General features: G+C 40.8%; 1 protein-coding gene across 3 annotated transcripts in view; it reads left to right on the forward strand.

The window, feature by feature from the left end:
* mad1l1 (mitotic arrest deficient 1 like 1) overlaps window positions 1–22,206 on the forward strand; it is a 39,613-nt gene that overhangs the window by 15,346 nt on the left and 2,061 nt on the right. For all 3 annotated transcript variants that reach the window (XM_029148288.3, XM_041072003.1, XM_029148298.1), the window contains exons 16-17: window positions 4,920–5,151; window positions 8,270–8,463. In XM_029148288.3, the coding sequence (XP_029004121.1) occupies window positions 4,920–5,151; window positions 8,270–8,463 (426 nt within the window). The remainder of the gene's footprint in view (window positions 1–4,919; window positions 5,152–8,269; window positions 8,464–22,206) is intronic.

The raw sequence follows: 22,206 nt of genomic DNA on the forward strand, positions 1-22,206 counted from the left end.
ATCAGCTGAAGCCAGGTAGATCTAACATCAAGTCTAAAGTGAGTTTTTGCAGCACAGGACCTGGGTCTTCAAGCGATTCACTTTCTTTTTTGATGCACTTTTTGTGTGTTAAGTTTAGAAGAACTGTCCACATTAGAAAAAACAGCAGTTCTGACTTAACTCGCTAGTCAAAGTAATCTGGTTTAAGGCTTCTGCTGTTTTCCTTTGCAGTCGTGAATGCACGGTGGTTTCTACTAAAAAAAGGATCCAGCTGAAATGTCAGCTTTAGGATTATGTGGAAAGAGCACAAGTGCAACACTTTAATGTTTTTTTTGTTTTGTTTTCAGAACTATTTGAGTCTCTGACAATTATTATTAATAATGTGGCAAACTTATGTACTATGCACTTTATTGTTTCTTTAGAGAGGTAATAGTAGAGCCAGTTATTATTGGGTGGCAGATGGAATATCATCTTGATGAATGTTTTTTTTCTTCAATGCTTAAGACAGTGTATTGAATGAATGTTTAATTGGATTTCAAATGGTGGCTTTAAAGATATTTGTGCCAAATTTATTTGTCAAGGTCACTGCAGGAACCCACAGCATCGAATTTGCCTCCAATATAAGTCGACTTATTAAGAACAGTGATGCTGTTAGCAGGCAGAATCAGTCCAGAGCTCCTTTCCTCTGTCTGTCCTATATTTACTGGGCTTGGACCCTGTGTTCTTTCTGGAGAGGCATCATGTTCATTAGCACATGGAGGAGTACGAGCTCATTATTAAGGTATTTTGAATTTGACTGATAAGTAAGAATGATCTCTCTGTCAATCTCAATTCAAACCAGGCTCTGTCTTTGCACCTACACTAATAAGCCAAAAGTGCTCTACTTTGTCTTTGTGCTCTGACTGTCATGACACTGTCTAGACGGGGATAATTGTTGCAGTTGCAAAAGATTGCATCAACTTCCCTCTGTTGCGCTTATACAGGGGAAAATGTATAATACTTAAGCACAGCAACATTATGTTTAGCTCTCATCTTAGGTAGGAGACATGGCAGAAAATGAAAACGCTGCTGTGAGTGGGGCATGCTATACAAGCGCTTTAATGAGCCCTACAAAGCAGTCACTCGAAGCTGTCTAACAAAGTTCGTTGTGAATAAAGCTAGTAGGGAATTTCTCAAGGTTTTCACATGGGCAGAAGAAAAGATCAGGTGATTGTCAGCAATTTTGCTGCGTGGGACTAATGACGTGGATGAAGAACCCTCAGCCTGGTTTGTTGTGGTTTAAAGGAACCCAGGTAAATACCCTCAGTCTTCAGGCCTGTTCCAGCACTATAGTCGTCTAAGCTTAAACAACTTAATGGTTGTGGGGTTTGTTGTGATTGTGTTGTTCTCGTCTGACTGAGGTCTTATGTACTTACTTGTTTATTGGCAGGAGGAAACGTTATTTTTTCTGAAGAATATTGGTAACGGCCTCCTGACTTTTGAGCAGAAGCGATTATAGCAATATTCAGTAAAGCAATAAAATGATTCAAGACGTCCGAGGAGTGCCTCATCTCCCTTCAGTCTGCTCAGGGTGGGATGCCATTTAAAAGAGAAATGTCAGTAATGACTGGGACGGTGAAACGCATTTGATTGATACGAACGTACAAGTGGTTTTGCTTCTATTTCAAGGATTGTCGAGGAGAATTTTTCTCAAGGAAATGAAATAATGTGTTTCCAACCTTTTTAAAGCTGTAATCAGTCATTCCTTGACCTGAAGAGTCTTGAAGGAGGACAGCTGTAGCGTCTTTTGCACATAATCATAACAGGAAGGAAGATGGGAGCATTCTGTGATCAGTGGCTGTTCCAGTACTCAGTACTGCAGCTCTAAGCTCATACAGGTTGGATATTGATGCTTTCTAAGCACTTCCTCACCCTTGTGCTGCTAAACCATAATCTCCAGAAGACTCAAGTTCCTGTGGTATAGCTTCCTCTATATAGTTGCTTCTGGAGACTGTTCACCTCCATCAGCTGGCCCTGTATCCCACTTGGCTTGCAAGGAAGAGGAAGTTGTAAAAGGAAGCTCCCAAAATTAGTACTTGGCTGCTAATTCTCCTTGCCATCTTTGATTTTGGGTGGAAGATGGCTACTTGGCATAGACAGTCTGATCTGTTTCCAAAGTATTTGTTCTCTGGGGGGCTGTGAAACCCCCACACGCTGTAGACATGACTGTCCTGTCTCTAAAGATGTTCTTACTATAGGCTCTAAACACATTTGTTCTCATGGGAACTTGGGATAATTTGAAACTAATGTAAAATCAGACTGTGTTTTTGTTAGATTACAGAAACACCCAGTCTCTAATTACCGCTAAGGTCATAGACAGTCTTGGACTTTGTATAGCTTGGAAAAATATGTTTCATATATTTGTTTTTTTAATTCATCATTAAACTTCCACACATCTAATTAGCCTTTGCTTTACTGGGATGAACCAATATAAATGCACGGGATTCCCTCAGTGTACATTTGGAGCTTTCAAAAGAGAGGCTTAAAAAACAAAAGCGGAGACCAAGCACCAGTTTGTTTCTATTATGTGACTCAGTGGGCGAGGTTTACCTTTCAGTATCTCCTCTGTCCCTTCATTCAACCTGCCTTTATTAGTTTATACAGTCTTTTTTTAATACTACTCTGCCCTCGCACTCAGACACTCACTCACCATTAGTGTGTCACCTGTTCCATCAGTGACTCATCTGTCCCCTGTGGTCAGTGCTGTATTGAGTGGATGCTTCAGAGCGATTTAATCAGCTGTGTTAAGAACAGACATTCCTTGGACTTCGATCGCTCCTGCCTCTCGTGCTGCCTCACATCTTGCTCTGTTGCTCTCTTTCTCTGCTTCGCCCTCCTTCTTCCCTTTTCCCTTTTTTAAACAGACTGCTCCATGGCATTAGATGTGTTGTTATTGTTGTTCTATGAATAAGAGATGTAGCCTCGGGCACTCGGAATGGCACTCCACCTTGCTGCACCGTAAACGCTGCGCAGAAGAGCACGCTGTATATGTGCATGTAAACACACATGCGCAAAATAGGCCAAGTGAAATCTGAAACACGGAGCCGTTCGCTGACATCAACTGGGAAAGTCGGTCAATTTTGGATTTTCTTGAACACAATTTGAATTCAGAACCACATATTCCTCTGTTCTCATGTTGTCTTTCTAAATGCTAACAAAAATATGTTGTGAAAGGTAATTATATCCGTTGCCGTCGTATGGGATTATTTAAATTGCAGGTTTAAAAATATTTCCGCGGCCCTTGTTCGTGGCACACACTTCCAGGTTGGTGGATGCCATCTTGCAGATAGAGGCCAGGCTCGCTGACGGGGGCTTTTCTGCAGTCAAGGTAACTGCTGACTCTAAACTGCCCATGCGCTTGTAAACAAGAGTGTGAGTGATTATCTGTCTTTTGTACTTTAAGTTTCTAAACATGTCAGCCCGAAGGTAAACTGAAGACAAGACAAAGGTCTTTTTTTTGCTGTTGTTATTTTTGATTTCTGAAGGTTTTAACTAATTTAAAAAATATTATGTTTTTCCTGGCTGACTTTAAATATGTTTGGTTTAAATTGTTTTATTTTGTACTATTAAAAAAAATCCATTAAGACCTCCCTCTGTTTCCAAACGGTGAAAACACAATGAATTTCATGGCCAAATTATTTAAATTTCTTTTACCTTGACCCACATTATTAAAAACTGTGTTTAAACAAGTTATTTGTGCGTGTGCGTGTGTGTGTGTGTGTTCAGGGCCTATTTGTGCTGGGATTGCAGCTCTAATACACTTATCTGTCTCACAGCATCAGGCTCTCCCTTCCATCTTGTTCTCGCTATTTATCACAGCACACATGCAGACGTACCCTTGAATAAACCCCTCACATACAAATGTAGAGCATCCGACTCCATAAGCAGGACGTAAATAAACCGTGACTTCATTGAGGTGTGACGAGCTTGAAGTCCGGTTAAAAACGGTTTGATATGAATAACCACATTTTATGTTCCTTTTTTTTGGAGAGCTCTGGAAACCTCTGTTCTTTTTAAATAATAGTTATTTCTGTATCCATGTTCCCTTTTCCATAGGCATCAGTGCCACTATTCCTTATCACTGTGTTCTTTTCCATCTCATTTACCGTCGTCATATCTTCTTTCTGTCTCTCTCTCTCTCTCTCTCTCACTACCTGTAGTGCATTTGCCAATCCGTGCCGGGGGGCATGTGATCTGATTTTGCCAGCAGAGCTCCGATAGTTGTGTGTATGTTGTGTACATATGTTGCTCTTGCAGGCGTCTCCTTTATAATGGCATTAAGTTCAGATAGACTGTCCTCATTTAAGTTGACCATTGCTCAGCCTCCATCTGTATTTCTGCAATTTACTTTTCTACTGTAAATTGGATTTAATAGAGTTTTTGGAAAGGTGTCCACATTTTATGAAGCTTCGATTACCTGTGTTTTCACTGTGGCAATTTTATTTTCACCAGAATTGCAGTTTACAAACCATTTTGAAAAATTACTTTTTGCTTGCTTGTTGTTGTTTCCTCTGTTTAAAGACATAAAGATGTATTTAAAGTTGCGAGAAAAGGTAATTGCACTGTTTTTAATTTGCTGCTTTTCTGCAGAAATTGATTGTAAAACTTATTATTATTTACTGCGCTGGCACAATGTTAAGAAAGTAGCATTGTGTCTGAAGCAGCATTAGTGGTTTATTAGCTGCTGTTGCGTACATCATATAATACAAAGGAGCCAAAAATCATTCCAAATCGGTACAAGTAGACTGGCACATATGATCCTGAACGATAGTGGGAAAAGTCCATGGGAATGATGGAGAGATGGTCTTTGCATCTGTTACACTCGAATTACACGTTCTGACTGTATGAAACTGGAGGTCTTTATTAGTTTTAAATAAAAATTTCTCATCTTTTCGACTCAGGGAGACTATGATCCGGTCAAAACCAGAATTCTCCACTTCAGGATGAACCCCACCGCTGTCGCCAAGCAGCAGCGCCAGCAGGAAGTCGAGGCTCTTGCGGAGGAAGTGACGCGTCTCAGGGAGCTGGTGCGTTCATTGCAAGAAGGAGGCGCTCTGTCCCATTCTCACAATGACTCCAACATGCACAGCTCCAGCCTTGGCCTCACTTTGCCACCATCGAGGGAGGTGCTGGGTAAGGTCCACAGCACACTCACATACACAGACCAGTACAAATTAGCTCATTTACTTACTGTAATTGTGATAAATAAAACAGGCTTGGTTAGTTGCTTTGTCTTTTTTCCACTCGTCACATTGCCTTTACCATTAGGTTTTAATGGGGTTAAAAAACCTATAGACAATGCTGGAAGCCCAGGCCAGAATAAATGGTGATGATTAATACATGCTAACCAAATAAATGATGTGGAAAATGTGCATTTACATAAGTGGAAAAGGTTGAAAATTAAAAAAATATGTTCTGACCTTAAATCAGATTTTGGAACGTTTATGCTCCTGTGCAGCTCATGATGGTTTTCATAGCTTCCACTCTGGATGTCTCAAGCTTGAATTATATAACATTTCTGACTAAATTCACAAGATTAACTTAAAGAAAGAGCCTATTCCCACAACTGTCTGTATTTCTAGTAGTAACTAAAATAAATAAATATTGACTCATTGGTATTCAAGGAGCTTTGGATCGACAGAATGGGAAGTGTCGTTATGACAGGGTTAAATATTTAATTGGACTTCAGGACAGTTCAGCGCCAGGAGTCTCTTGGCTAATTTGTCTTCTGAAGGCCACAGCTCACTTTGTCTCCATGTCTGTGTGTTTCTTTTCCCCTTGCTCTTCTTTTTTTTTCTCATCTTCTTGAAACGCTTATCATTCATTTTCCTTATTATAAAGGGGGAAATACCTTTTAATTTGCAGTATGCATTTAAAAGTTTTAAAATAATGAAATACTGTACCAGCACTGTCAATAATGCTTGAACCGCACTGATGTGAAGGTTTAATGAGTTCTTTATAGAAGTAGAACTATAATACAAGGTCCCGACCTTATTCAGTCAAATTACACCTCTAAAAAAAATGTTATTTCTTCTGAACTGTGGTTTAGGAGATGACGGGCAAAAATTTACGTCCTACTTTTGTTCAGTATTACAGTAAGTCAGCACTGGAAACGTTTTAAATGACATGTCAAATACATTTCCTAGTCAAAGTGATTGATTTTGAAGTAATTTTCATCGTGCAATCTTTATTATTCAACCATTGATTTGAGCTTTTTTTGTCTATGAAAATAAACTGTGCTGGTTAAAGATTGATCCTCCGACTTCCACACATCTCTATGCTGAGATTCTTGCCTTATTTAGGTGTCTGTTTTCATACATGTTTTGTATCTTATTTATGTTACTTTATTTACCCTTAATCTTTTTAAGAAACAGAGAATGAGAAAGTTGAAGGAAGAAGTTGAGAAACAATTTTACAACTGCGTTTTACTTATGTTTCGTATCCTGGGTAGTGGGAAGATTTTCATTTAACTGTTCTGTTCACTCGAATAGACACAGAAGAAGTAGTTTAGGCTGAAAAATGACTAGGCAAAATATATAAATAAGAAGCTTGCTCAGCAGTGAATTTCACTTGACATCGCAGACACTTTGAGACGGTACAATCAGACCCGTAGAGACCAATTAGGGGCAAGAGTCAGAAGTCGCTAACTTCTGAATGCTTGACAGTTGGTAAAGTGTTCTAACATGTATGCTGTGATATAGCAAACATGCACATATGTTAGCATACGTGTGGTTTCATCCACACATAATAAGGCTTCACCCGGTACAGACGCCCGTTTGTCTCCATGCTATAGTAAATTTAAAGCACTGTCTACTTTGTGCTGTCGCTTGAGAATATCCAGGCATTTTCAGGGCAGTTTGATAGCTGTCATATAGTGACAGTCTTGTCATAGTCCTGAAGTCTTGAAACGGTATTTATCAGCAGTGACTGACACTCAAAGGGAGCCAAGTCACCCAGGAGACAAAGACGGGCCCACAGACAGACGCGTTCACAGACTCTTAACGTTTACTGTCGCTTAATAATGATGGCTACAAATGCAACAGGCTAAAAAATGTATGAACACAAAACGGAAGGGTGGGAAGTTATCATCCACAGCAAGGTCAGAGTCTGGGGCTATGAAAATGCACCTGTCATTATTAATTACTCTTGTAAGTATACATGATGGTCGATTGTGATAGCACAGGACATTGGAGAGGCTTTGACTGGTTAATGTTCGCTGTAGGAGGCTACACTTATTAAAGTCTACTACTTGTAAAAATAAGTGCACATTTAAGCAACTAAAACGCCTCCGACCTTAAAGAAATAATGAACCTTAACTATGCTTTTAGGAGTGTTGAATGAGACCTTAAACACTCTCTGGCAAATACCTCTTTTACCTTTTTGTTAAAATGAGCTTTCTTGTACTCTGGCCTGTTCTTATTTGCTATATTTCTTCTTTCAAAAAAAAAAAAAAGAAGAAGCACTTCTAAAATTATACTTTGACAAATTTGACAAAGCCAGAGCTGACATTCTGTCAGAAGGAGGAACCAGATTCAAGAGCGTGGTTTATGATTTGGTGAGACAAGCCTTCACATTTACACTTATGCTCACTATTATTTAAACAGTATTCTGTCTTGATGTACCTTTTGAAATCTGACATTGCCGTGAACCGCTGCTTCGCTCTCAGTGGAGACCTACGTGTCACTGCTTAGACTTAAGTTGACCTTGGCTGTCACACGTCTTCTTCCTGCATCTGCAAGCTTTTGGCCAGTTTGTTTTCCCTTGTCTTTTCACCATTGCTGCATTTAACTTTTGCTTTTTGCAGCAGTGATACCATTGTAAATAATTTCCTCCATAATGACTTGTTTTTCCTCAGACAAACTAATTTGTCTGCCTTCTCAAATCAAGCCTTTAAATTAAAGTAATTATTGCAAATTGATATTCTGCAAATTAAAGCCGAGCCCCATCCATGATTCTCTCTCCCAGTTTCTAGGAGATGCAGCTGACGGTTTTTGTCACACTGTGTGTATTCCAGTATTTTGTAGACCCTAAGTGAGCAGATGGAGGGCTGCAGCCTTCCATATTGTCTGTGGAGCTGTCCATCTATGCTGCGAGACTTTAGTGCGTTTCGCTTCTGCTAGGGGAGAAGAGCATGCACATGTAGCTGGAGCTCGCTCTTATAGAGTGTGGTTCTATTAATTTAATCACCATCTGTGGCTGGAGTCAATTCTCAAACTTTTGACTGATTCCTTCTTCCAACTTTGTGTGGCAGACTTGCGTAAGCAGATGGAGAGCTCCGAGCTGAGGAACCAGAGGCTGAAAGAGGTGTTTCAGAAGAAAATCCAGGAGTTCCGAACTGTCTGCTACGTCCTGACCGGCTACCAGATCGACATCACCACTGAGAACCAATATCGGCTCACCTCAGTGTATGCGGAGCACATGGACGACTCCTTGCTTTTTAAAAAGGTATGAATACTACATGTAGGGCAGGGCAAGGTGGACACAACCAGCTACTGTCACCACTGCAAATATTCTGTGAAAGCGTGAAAAAAGATGGAACAGACAGACAGTGCATCGTCTGAGAGACATGCTCACAACACGGTCGCATTATTGATGAAAATGTGGAAAGCAGTAAACGTGTCCTTCTGTGGCCCAGTTACATGTGGTCATCAACACGCCCACTCACTTTATACTCCAGACACTCATCAACTCACTCCCATTTTAACACTTAGTCCTTGGGCAACTTCGTGAAGAAAGATCGAAGTCTGTGCAGAACAGAGGTTCCCCTTCACGCATGCAGCGCCCCAGTTTAAAACGCATAGTCATGGTTCCAGAATGGTAAGGAGGAGGCTTTTACAGTTAAAGCATACCTGAAATCCTTTAAAAACACAGTCAGGATTGATTCAGTCTCACTGAAACATTAGATTTTAAATATTTCAGTTGCTGATTATTATAATACATTTGATTATATGTCATTATAAATCCTAATTTTCTGTGTGGTAACATTTCAGTTTAACCTTTTGTATACAGAAAAACATGCTAGTATAATATCGCAGTATTACTTACAGCATAGTGGTAGTTATGTAACCACCTGCACTTCTACACCTCTGTGAGCTACTGGGACTCATCTATTAGAACATCCGTATGAACATTCGCACAGCCTCTATCATCTGTGAGCGCTCAAATCTGTGTCACTGCTCTGAAACAGACGCTTTACAAAATGCAACTTTGACCTTGAAATGCTTTTTTCCCTTTACGTTTACGTGATGGGCCATATCCACATTTATACAGCCCTATGCCGTCTTGTATCTTTGCGCCTGACTTTGCCGTTCTGAGAGAATCACTACACTGACTCAGACTCTGTGTATTTAATGTGTGAAGGTGTGGTAGAGGGGGATTGTGTGCGCGGTGGAGACTGATGACTGGGCACTGTCACAGGGCTGGGCTGCATTAATCGATCACCTCTCCACACACACTCCATGAGCGGGAGGAATATCAAAACACTAGATGCTCTAGCGCAAATTCTTTTCTTGAATGTCTTTACAGAGACACATCTTTACTCACAGTTTTTTAACTTGTCCATCCTTTTTTCTCTCTGCATTCTGTCCTCCTGCACTCATTATTTGTCTGTCTTCTTGTTGATCCCCTCCCCCACTCTCACTCTCTCCCTCTCGCTCCCCCCTCTGTTGCCCTCTAATCTGAGTGTGTAGCAGAAGCTAATCATCATGTTGCTTTGGTGTTATGTTAAGGGCCTTAAGCTAGAACACAAACCATGAAATCCATGCTGGAACGAGAAAGCAGCATTATTATCTTGGCAGGGTCATTGTTGTGGTCAAGTGCTTGATGATTGCACCTTAATTCTTCACTGCCTTGCTCAAGGATTCACTTGCAAGCAAAGTGCAGAAGAGAATAGCATGAAAATTAAGAAAGGGAGTCTATCTGGATTTTTTTCTTACTTTACTGGTGTGTCCAGTCTACTCTATCCTGCGACCCTGCCAGAAGAGATAATTCACTGTCAATATTTATTAACCTCAGAATGCACACGCTCCACTAATGCCTTCATAGTGCACACACTTAAATGCGCACACGCTCATTTCAAACGAACGCAGTACCACATTTCAACACACTCACCCCCACCTCCCTCTGTGCTGGATGCCCAGGCATACAGATGTACAAAGACACACACACACACACACACACACACACACACACACACACACACACACACACACACACACACACACACACACACACACAACAAACAGACAGCAACACTTCCAGTATTAGTATTCAGGGTGTTCTGCACCGTCTGAGTGTGTATGACATGTGCCCGTTGGAGCAGAGAGGCCTGTATTACTAATAGTATATGACACCTAATAATAATGCACATGCACAGAAATGACCACACACACACACACACACACACACAAATACACAAGGTTCATATACTATATATATGCACGCTAGACTTTTATCCAAGTGAATCTAGGTTATTCGGACATGAAGTAGACTAATTAGATAGATATTAAAAGATAAAGGAAACAGAGAGAGGAAATGGGGGATTTTGGACAGGAAGCACAGAAGTCTACAAATGGGATTTTAATGTTATTCCCCTCACCAACAGGGTTGCCAGATAATCCTGCTAATATCCCCCTCTAGCAGAGGCACCCAAATCCCCCTCCTATGGTGTAAGCTGTTTAACCTGTAACCGTCACGTTTCCTCTCGCCTTCCTCACATACTCATTATTTCCCACTCTTGTTCAAATTATTCTCCAATTTACAGTCACGTTCATTTCAAAACTATAATTTGATAATTGAAACCTTTCAATTTAAATTGCTTGTTGAAATTTTTGCTTTTTGTTTCTTTCGTGCATTTGACAAATCTTGAAGTCTCAACAGTGGTGAGCAGAGTGAGGATGATGGTTATTTTAACTGCAAGAAATGTTTTGTTTATTCAGTCTGTGTTGTTAACTGCGTCAGATGTTATAATTTAAACAATTTTTCACTTTTCATTCATGAGCACCAGCTCTGTCAAATCATAATTGTCGTTTTTTCGGGAAACAATGGAATAAAAGAAAACAGTGCTTCAGATGTCATAACCTCTGCAAACCGCAAGCTAAAATACGCTGATTGATGGAGGGTTGTTTGCTAGCTATCTAGCTATCATCCCAACATTTATGTATTTTTATTTATGTATTTGTTTGTGTTTCTAATATTAAGGTTCTAATAATATTACAATGTACTGTAAATGCTTTTTTGATCACATACTTTCTGCTATACTCTGCCAGATGTTATTTAAATTTTCCTGACACAGACTCTAAAATCATGCAGTCTTTCCCCATTTTGCTGAGCACACTTGCCTTTAGGCGTGCTAGTGGCGAAGCTCTGCAGCTGGTGACAGTCAGCTGTCAGTCAGTCAATCAGACCGCTACTGGTCCGGAGTGAAATACTGTGTTTCAAGAGCTATTTGCTGGATTGTACTCTGAGCATGAGTTGCTGGCTGATTTTCAGTACTCGCCATAGATTAAAATACAGCATAGTGCAACTTGTTTGCTGGTTCAAACCAAAATATGCAAAGCAATTGTTCATAAAACTGTAGAATGCAAGCAGAGAAATGACTGTACATATGCAGAATCCGAGAGAACATCTGTGATGAGCTGTGCAGTCTGGAGGAGGCACCCTCTAAACCTGATACTGTGGAGCAGTGTGCTTCATGAGAGTGGGCTAAGCCAATTCTAGCAGCAGCAAACTGGTGGGTTAAGAGAACCACCACCGTGGTGCATTTGCGTTGGTTGCATTATTTAAAATATTCTGATGAATCAAAAGCTACATTTGTGGTTTATTTATTTAACTTTTTTAAAGTATGTTTGAGTGAGTATTATGGGTTTGTCTTTTTCGGTGGATGGGTTCCAGCAAGTTAGTTCATTTCTATCAAAGCTGACTTCCCTTCTAATGTGAAATAACATAGCTACTGTAAGTAAAATTGGCTTCTTTATGTTCCACATTGTAGTTTTACTGCATAGAAACTCAACATTCAGACAGTCACCGTTGTCATAGTCACCACTAGTGAATGTTAAAAATGCTGTTTGACATTATATAAAATTAATACATAATTCATTGACAGTGACTTTGATGGCAGAAGTGTTTAGAGAGGGAAAGTGTGCAGAAAATGTTCTTGTCTCATCCTAATGTGTGTATTTCATATTTTTAGCTCACCCCTAGGTGAGAGGGCTGATTAGCATCAGTGATTAGGTATTTATGAGGTTCTGCTAATCAGCGAGATAAACACCTTAGCTGTGCAAGCAAGTGAGCTATTTGAACATTTTTCCTCCAGAACTTTTAAGGAGGGGGAGGTACTGCTTCCATCCTGCATTAGCATTCACCCTTTTAACATGGAGGTAAACACGATCAAAACTTTCCTCTGACGTCATAACACACAAGATAATGACTGTGCTACATACACTATAATACTGTAGCAGCACTTACACGCACCGTAAAAAATTAATTTGTCAAAGTTGACCTGAGGATTTTTCTGTAGTTCCGATTTGTTCATGAGAAACTTTATCTGAACTACTTTAGTTGAGTCAGATAAAGAAGACTGAAGAAAGAGAGAGAGAGAGAGAGAGAGAGAGAGAGAGAGAGAGAGAGAGAGAGAGAGAGAGATGAGAGTCTCTCGCTCTAGAGAGAGCATCTCTTCTCTCTCCACTCTCTCTTCGCTCCTCTCTCTTCTCTCGAGCTCGCTCCTCTCTCCTCTCTCTCCTCTCTTTCGCTCTCTCTCTCTCTCTCTTCTTCTTCCTCTCCCCTCTCTCTCTCTCCTCTCTTCACTAGAGGCTTCCTTTGTTCTACCTCACTGTAGACAAACAAGTTGTACACGTTGTGTGTCTAGTAAGTAATCTCCCGACACAGACCCTCTGCTGGGCTTACACTCTCTGCTATTGATTAGCTCATTAACAAATAAACACATACGCACAGAGCACTGCTCTTGCTGCAGTTGCTGAAAGTTTGAGATGTTCACTATTGACTCCCTTTCCTTTTTTTTTTCTCGTTCACTTGCTCTCTCGCTTCCTTTACTTCCTTAACATTAACTTTCCTGTCTCCCCTTCATAATCAAAGTGGAAGATAGAATCTCGGTGCCAGCTCATTAAAACATCGTCCCAATTAACTGTCAACCGTCTCACCAGAGGGAGATGAACGGGAGGAGAGGAATGTATGGGGGAACGGTGGAGCGTAGGTAATTTATGAATTTATGTAAAGAGCAGAATGCTTTTTCAACTAAAGGCATTTTTAAACGGTGACGTAGAGTCATCTTAAAAGAATAAAAAACCAAAAGCAAATGTGTGTCTGTGTGTAGGAGACGGAGCGGACAGTTAATAAAGTAGAGTTTATGAACACTGTCGAGTCTTAATGACCTGTCTTTGTTTTAGCAGCCACTTGGGGATGATTAACTCCACAGAAATGTGTGTTTGTCTGTGAGCGCGCGTGTGTAAGAGCGATTGTAAGCCGGCGCCACTCGAGCGGCTTAAGTCCTTCGTCTGTTATAGCTTAATTTTAAAATGACTTTGAAGCGCGGCTCAACTGTCGTGGCTGCTGGTAACTACAGGCCAGTGAGAGCCGAGCAGCTGGAGCGGCCATGAGCTTATGCGGCAGTGGGAACCAGCTGAGTTAGCTGGTGTCAGTCCTTCTCACTCTGGAATAGACTTAGCTTTTGTTTTTCTGTCCATTAAGTTGGAGTTTCCATGAACTTATTACCACATTATTCATGAATAAAGCCAAAAAATAACTAAAATGCGCAATGAGGATTCTTCTTTTGCTACAGCGATGTAATAGAGTATCTCCATTTTTAGCCCAGTTAGATTAGACAAGGTCATGATGCAAACTAGAGATGAACACAATATGTCCCAAGAAATGTTTGAGCTATTCTTCGTCAATGTGTACAGTAAGATGTACATTGTGAGGAAAGTAAGATCGTTTTTGTTTCCTCTTGAGTTTCAGTGATTTGAAGTTTCTGTGTACACATGCAGTGGCCTCTTGTTTATGTGTATGATCGAGACCCAGCAACAACAAAGTGAATATAACACTAAAAAAGCTGGATGAGTGGGTGTTTGAAATGTTTTGGGGAATAAATGTGGCTTCCTGGGACTGACTCCACTTTGTTCACAGGCAGAAACAAAACACTAACTGATGTATCGCTGATAGCCATAAAGACAAACATGAGCGGAGCACTAATAAACACTAAACACACGCACTGATGGGAATACAAGAGTGAATAAATTAAGTGCCTTTTCAGTGTCGCCTCATGCTCTTAAACCTTCAGAGAGAAGTCTTGGAGTCTAAAATCCCAGAGAAAGGAGCGCGTGTTGACTCTGATCCCTCCTGACAGTTCCCTATCCTGCTTGCCCTCAGGATGTGTATGTGCACATGTGTGTGCACGCGTGTGTGCATGCACCTGTCAGCGTCACTTGTTCCTCTGGTCGATGTTTGGAACATATGTCTTCTGTCTCCATGGTAACGTGATACATCACCACCTCAAAAGTCTACTTGAGGTCATGCGTTTTCCTGTGCGAGAGAAGGGCGCTTCAGTTCAGACGTAGTTCTTCAGTTCTTCGTAGCTCGTTATTCCTCAGCGTATGAAGAAAATATTATTGGAGCACTATTGGTTTGAATAACTTAAGCTCAGATTTCATCAACTGATGCTTTAATTCTGAATGTTCTTAGGCTGTTGTGCACATTAAAGCAACACAGCCTGATCCTTTTTATACCAGGATGTGGACGTGAAGGATATTGTGGCCAACAAACAGCCTCCCCTGATTTAACATTTTCTTGGTAGATGGGGTCAGCAGTTCGTGCACTTCGTTGTTGACATGACCAGGCCCTAAATGAGCCCGGGGTGCGGCAGGACTGCTAACTGCGTTATGGCACTTACGACGTATGGAGGATGGCTCAGACCCTGTCTCTCACATAAGACGATAAATAGTTGTATGCCCATAGCGTAGCTACAGGCGTACGACTAGTACTAGTGCCATAATGTATATTTGCAGGGTGGTGTTCTCTGTCCTATGTTTGCCCAAGAGCAGTGGGTAGTTTAGTTATTTAAAACATGGATCAGCAGCTTTTCCACCGAATTCCACCTGTTGCTCAGTTGCCTCAAAATTCCAACTAATATATCTTGTTTACCGCTTCCATGTGTTGTGAGTTCTATCACAAATGCCTGCTGCATATGTTTGAGTTGCATTCAGGCTAAAATTCACACTGAATATAAATGTATTTTTTCCTGTTTAGAATTGTAATGAGCAGAACCAAAAAAGGCATTTATTCTGTCACTGCTCAGACTTACACCACACAAAACTCTAGCATAATTACATTACATAATTATGTCAGTCACATTTCGAAGTTTGATGGCATGAGCAGAGCATTATTGCCTTGGTAATTAAATTATTTAACTGTTTAGAACCGGGAAAGAAGAGAAAATCTGTCTTTATAGCAGCTGTTTTTATTAGGTGAAATACATTTTTCCTGAAATAAAGAAGGAAAGAAACTTAAAGCAAAGACAACAAAATTCAAGCTGAACACTTATGACATTCACAATGTCTCATTCTGACGACTACAACTTATTCTATGTTTTATGTATTTATGCTAGTGAGAATTAGCCTGATCACAGTTGTTGAGTTAGGGTGCTTGTTCCCACACAGACAGTATAATGTGTCCTTCTTAGTCAGATGTAGTCTGTAGCCATTTATTGCTCAGACACTTAAAAACGGTAAACAGCTGATGAGAATATAAATATGGATAGAACAGCTGCTTTAATTCTTGGTAGAGCTTCTCAATGTTCTCTGTCTCCATCTCACATCCTCGTCCCAACTGCATAAAATGCCATAATCTGCATTTAAATTATGTGCTGTTTATCTGCACATGTCTGATTATTCAATTAACTTTGCATTTTTTTAACTGCTGATTTTTTCATCAAGTAGAATAATTCATGTTGTCAATGATGCTGCTGTTTGGCCAGTGTCGAAGGTGTGTGATTCTTAGAGTGGTCGTAGCAGACGTTGGCAAAGGTGCTAATGAGAACTGAATGAAAGTTGAATTTGACTTTCTATACGTGTCTTTGCACAGTGCTGAGATGAGAGCAGACCTCTCCTGCTTCCATAGATATAGATCTATGCAGTCGAGGGAGGAGAGAACAAGACAGAGACGGCAAGACAGGGTAGAAAAGTCTACTCATTAGCATTGGAGAGCAGTGACAGGGGTCGGCTGATCTGTGAACTACATGTCACCACCTCAATATAGAGCCATCTGTCAAATCCGCACGTGCACACACTGTCTGGGTCTTTATTTTAACAGGAGTCGCATAAAGATCAGTGCAAAGCAGCATGTCATGTCCGTACGGACAGTGAAGCTGTCCTTAAGCATTTCACAAAGGCTTGTGAGGAGTTTAATGTAATTTGCAGAGGAATGGTGATTAATCATGATCTTTCAGCTACTCAAATGACTTTCAAACAGCTTTGCCAGTCACAGTTGCACATAATTGAGATTGCTCATCAAATGTAAATGAGAACGCACAGAGCTTGTCCAAGTAGGAAGCGAGGGACAAATGGTTGGGGGGGGTTAGTTAGTGCACTGGCTGCAAATAAGTTGAAATTTAAATTTGTGCTGTTCTTCTGGTTTATGTGTGCAGTGTGAATACTAGGTTTGACTCTAGTGAACATTTGAAGCCATTGTTTTTAAAATTTTGGCTCTGCTATGTTTTGCTTTGTTTATTTCAAAGTGACTTTATAATCTCTCACAAGGTCAGGTTGGGTCACATTGGTTCACACCCAGCAGTAATAAATAACAGCAGACAAACGGGAGGACAAATAAATCTCAACACAACCAATAGGTTCAACTGTTATTAACCAGACTGATAGCAGCAGGAGTAAATGACCTTTTAAACCTGTGAGCTCAGATGCATTCTGCATCGTGGCAGAATGTATCCCCGCTCTGCTGGTAACAACCTAAATTCACCCCACAAGCCTAAGATGGATTGGGTTTTCTTCAAGGACCCGACTTTATGCAGGGCATGAAGGTCATTTAAGGTTGTACCAGCAACTTTGCTGCACACATACACAATACCCTGCAAATGTCTAACAGAAAGTAACGTCTGGCAGCAGATTGTGAAAGGTAAGAGCAGGTTTAATAAAACCAGATTAAAACATTTTCATAAAAGTGGTGCTCACTGTAAAATAGCAGAACTTAATCTGAAAGTACATTACGCTAAAGTGCTTTTTTACACTATGAACCTGGGGCTTGTCAATCAGTGGCTCAAGTTCTTCTATTGCGGTGCCAGTTCAGCAGTGGAATTGTTCATTGCTACAGAGGAGATGACAGACTTTATACTTAACAAGTACATTTTACACGAGTCAAGTGGAAAAAAGGACGTATGATGAAGTGTAGATCCTAACACACTGCGACCTCTCCGTTAAAAGGCCAATAGCCAGTACACAGTATGGGTGTGGGCTTCAATTTGTCTAACACGGCAGAAAGGTCCCATTTGAAACGCAATTTTAGCAGCTGCATCTAGATCACTTTTTTTTTACACATTTTCCATAACAGGTGTTAGTATTTTGTCTTCTAAATCATTTCCCTCACAGTTAAAATCAAGGTTTCTTTTATTTATTTAGTTTTTCACAGACTTGAAAAGCCAGTGTTTTAATATTCTAATCAATGGAAATAGGTTTCCAGGACATACTCATCTCAAAAGGAAAAACAAGCAGACACAGTTTTACACACATGCACGTTTGAACACATCCCAATCAGTGCAATGAAATGGCCCCAAACACACTGACTGTACCAGGCCACATCCGAGCAGCGCACCAAACCCATTTCCTGTATTGGCTAGAACAATGATATAGAACCTACACTGGGAGTCAAGGGTTCAACAGGGCACATCCATACAAAACAAATGTCCCAGAGAGTCTCCTGCTTAATGAGACTTAAGATCCATGGCGAACATTGATGCATTCAGTGCAGTTCCCTGAAGCCTCTGCACTGTTGTGGTTAGAGCTTGATTAGCATTAGCCTTTGGTTGAATGACAACAAAACACACAATCAATTCTGAGAATTTCCTTGGAAGATAAAGACTGGAGTTATACAGAAAGTACTGTAGCTCCCTAATGATCACAGTATTACACAAATTATGTTTGGTAATGGGAAGAAGCCTCAAGTAAGTGACTCATTGGACGTTGCAGGATCTCTGTCCAAGCAGATAGAAGCTTTCAGCCACAGATCTCTAGATCGGACTGTCTTTTCTATAAGCAAAGAATACAAGTATATGCACAAATATATACAAATATATACAAAAAATATGTTTATGCAACATAATGACTTACTTATTAAAAAATGCCAGTCATAATGATCCCCAGTTAACGCATCAGTCCAGAAATGGCTTATGCCTTAATCAAAAAAAAATGTTTATTTGCAGTATTGCAGACAAAGACTAGACACACACTCAGTCTACTGGGGCAGGTACCTGTGATCAGGGTCACATTTGTATAAATGAAGCGTTAAATGTAGGTAGGAAACCTCCTTTTAACGTGTAAACTCACTGTTGTGTCTGATCTTTGTAGTGGCAGCGAAACAAAGGCATCGATCATTGGCTTCTACTTTCCCGTCTTTGGTGTGTTTCTGTCTAACTGTCTGGGGCCGTGGGTGTTCACCTTTACTCTGACCCTGTCTCACTGGGAGAGGAGCATGATTGTCATTCAGGCAGCGTGCAGCTCCTTGGTTGGATGAGGTTACAATAAGGCCCCGCCCTGCATCTAAAGCTGGGAAGTATTGATTTCCTTTAATTGGATAGATAAATGAGAAGAGGGGATAAATGGGATAGCTCTGCTCCTTTGTTGAAGTCTGTCTGTCTCGGGTCTTTGGTGCAAGTTTCCTGAGCTTTTGGTTCAACAAACGTCTGGTTTTCATGCAGGATGAGGTTGTCACCCTGTGGGAGGACCATTTTCCTTGTAGCTTCAGCGTCCGCCTATTATTTTATTGGCCGTCACCCCAACTGTTGAATGAGGGAATACCCGCTTGTTTTTGATACAAACAGACCGTTGTTGTGTTCGTAAAGGTCAGGCATTGTTTAAGACACTTTTTAGTGAAGCGTGAATATGCAAATAAACATTGATAAGGTCAGCATTTGAATAAACCTGATTTTGAAAAACCTCCCCTGACCTTTTATTAGCTTCCTTTACATCCACGCCAAAGAAAAGCCTCTGGATGCATTTCTCCTCAGACAATGATTAAAATGTGTCTATTTGTCCTGCGATGGCACGTCTCAGAACAGCCCACATACAAAATAATCTTCACAAACCTCTGATGCATTAGAAAGACTGGCCTTAATGGAGGAAACAAACACAGATGACTAAGCCACTCCATCTGTAATCTAGTGCAATATGTCAAACCATGCAGAATGTGAATGGAAGCACATCACATACTGAAACTGCCAAGTATTTCATTAGGCAAATTAGCCACTATGAGCACTGCTGCATTCAGAGCTGGTTCCTCTGTAAAACATTACCATAACAAGCATGCTGATTGTATTAGGCTGAATTGAGCATATTTGTGGATTCGCTCAGGATCTGAGTCTCGTAACCCGGAAGGTTTCCCTAACTGTGTCTTCTTTCATGTACACTTAATTTGAGTGAAGGATGCTTGGATGCTGAGTGTGGGCAGGTCCAGTTGGATGTTGCTGGTTATTTGGTAGAATAATAGTGACTATATTTCCAAAGATACAATACTAATGGGCATTTCATAATGAAATACTGCCCTTTTAGGCCGATTACATTTATTCAACAGCCTTAGCTACTTTGCAGGTAGAGATTCTTGATCCAACATCTAATCCACTAATAAATTATATTATTATATTATTAATATGATAATCCAGCTGTTGGTACTTAAAGTGCTTAGATCTGCTACAGCTTCACCAGCTGCAGCTTTAGTGATGCACATGCATGAATAATGATACTTCAGTAATGAACTGTCTTGACTAAATCGCCCATTTTCTGTAATAAGTGCTTTTCGTTACATGTAGATGATGATGCTGATGAGTTGTAACTTTGCTCATAGAAGGTTTCTAATGTATCGGTCTCACGTCTGTGTTACATTTACTAGTATTTTATTGAGCAACTTCTCCCACTACTGGTGTTCTGACATTTAAAACAACTTGCAGAAATCTGAATGCACCAAACATGACGCTGCTCCTTTCTGCAGCAGTGGAGCAGTTAGCTTATCACTCTGTCCTCGGATGCTAATTTTACTGACGAGCACTGTTCAGTCATGCTGCTTGTTTGGACCCTGAGGTTAAGGTGGTTTTTATCCGAGGCTGGTAAATAGAGGTTGGTCCAGTATATGTTAGGATTCCAGGGCTAGAGGTTCATCATACACATGAGCAGACAGCGTGCATCGGATGGATTTACATTCCCCAGCAGGAACCTAGTGATCTACCTTCACTGTGAAACACAGAGTTTTAATTTACCACAAATCCTACTGTGACTTTTGAGTTTCTTAAAGTATTGCAGTGTTGAGGAGTTCAGCTATGCCAACCTTTTTTTGTGTGTTGTTCCTTTCATCACATCATCTTGCTCTAACTCTCCTTGGACCCAGGGCACTTAGGTCCTGTGTCTGTAACCTTTTGTATTATGACTAAATCTATATAACCTTTTCTAAGCCACCTGTGTATCCGTGTGTGTTTCTGCATGTACTTGAAATAATTTGGGCCGCTAATGTTTCCAGACAACGAAGCTGTTATCTCGGTTTTCATTTCCAAGCGACTGCGGGAGTCCTTTCAGTCTTTAGCTCCCAAAGGCCTTTTATCAAGTTGTCCACTGTCTCTCGCACACCCACACGTACACACAGTCTGTTCTGAGGGCAGTCGGCAGCAGAAGGTGTTTGAGACACTGAGATCTCCATGGTAACTGGTCCTAGTGTTTTTCTTTGATGTATGTGTTCCGTGTACCCAGAGCCCCAGCAGCTTCCAGACCCATGCGTTTGTGAGCCTGTGATGAGAGTAGCAGCCCGAGGATATGGCATAGATTTCAGACAGCCACACAGGCGAAAAGAAAGCGCCACAGAGCGATGAGAAGGAGTCACGAGAAAGATGGTGGGATTAGAAAAGCTTCCCGCAGTGTCTTAGCATAGTAAAGACCTATTTAGAATTAAATCAAGGGCGGCAAATAAAGAGTGATGCTTGAAGAGGTGACCTGAGTCGTGTCATTGCAAGTGTTTGATTCATTCACTGAGGCGGTTTAGTGAATCCTAATGGCCCTCAGTGATTCCTAACACCTCTAACTGTGGGCAGAAACTGGTCCTTACCCAGTCGGAGCTGGCCTCTGTTATTGACATGTCACAGTATGTGAAGAAATGAAGTCACACTGGTGATACTGAACTGAGGAAACACATTAGCTTTGGGTTATTGGACTCCACTGTCAGTTACTCATTTTCCACCATCTGTTACATTTTTATCACATGTAACAATTGTCAGAATCAAAAAGTTCAGTAAAAAGCACAACAAACATTGTATTACTTGAGGAGCAGACAGTGTCTAACACAGTGATGGAAAGTTTTTACTTCATCATTTCTTGCTTTGTGTGATAACTTTTGATAATGACCCAATTAAAGATGGGGATGCATGTTTAATCCTCAGAGCTGTCACGGCTGTGTCACGGCGGCCTAGTAATTTAAGATGCTTACCACATAACTGCAACAAATCCAGCTTCAGACCTTTGTTGCATATCATCCCTTCATTTCCTGTTTGCAGTTATTTACTGTACACCTTCCACAAAGGACAGATGCCACTGAGCTCATTTATGATTTTATGAAGGGCCACAACAAAATAAATAGCAGCAACCTCAGACTTGCTTTTTACAGACAGGAACCGAAGTCGCAGCTATTTACTGTCATTAGATGCTTTAATAGTGACTGTATGCGTGGTTTTCTCACTAAAAGTCAGTTTAGCTCTCGGTTAATTGAAATTCTACCAGAGGAAATGATCAGAACGAGAGCCGAGCGCTCTGAATGTCTGCGCTCCTGGAGAACGGCAGTGAAACAGCGAAGTCATTCCGTCTGTATCACTTCAGCGGCGTTTAACCTCACTTTAGCACTGTGCAGTCAGCTAAGAAATGTCATTAGTCCGCTCCTCTCTCCTCACGCATTCGAGATGTGTGGCTGTTCACACACAGCAGA

This window comes from Betta splendens, chromosome 1 (assembly GCF_900634795.4).
Source record: "Betta splendens chromosome 1, fBetSpl5.4, whole genome shotgun sequence".
NCBI lineage: Eukaryota > Metazoa > Chordata > Actinopteri > Anabantiformes > Osphronemidae > Betta > Betta splendens.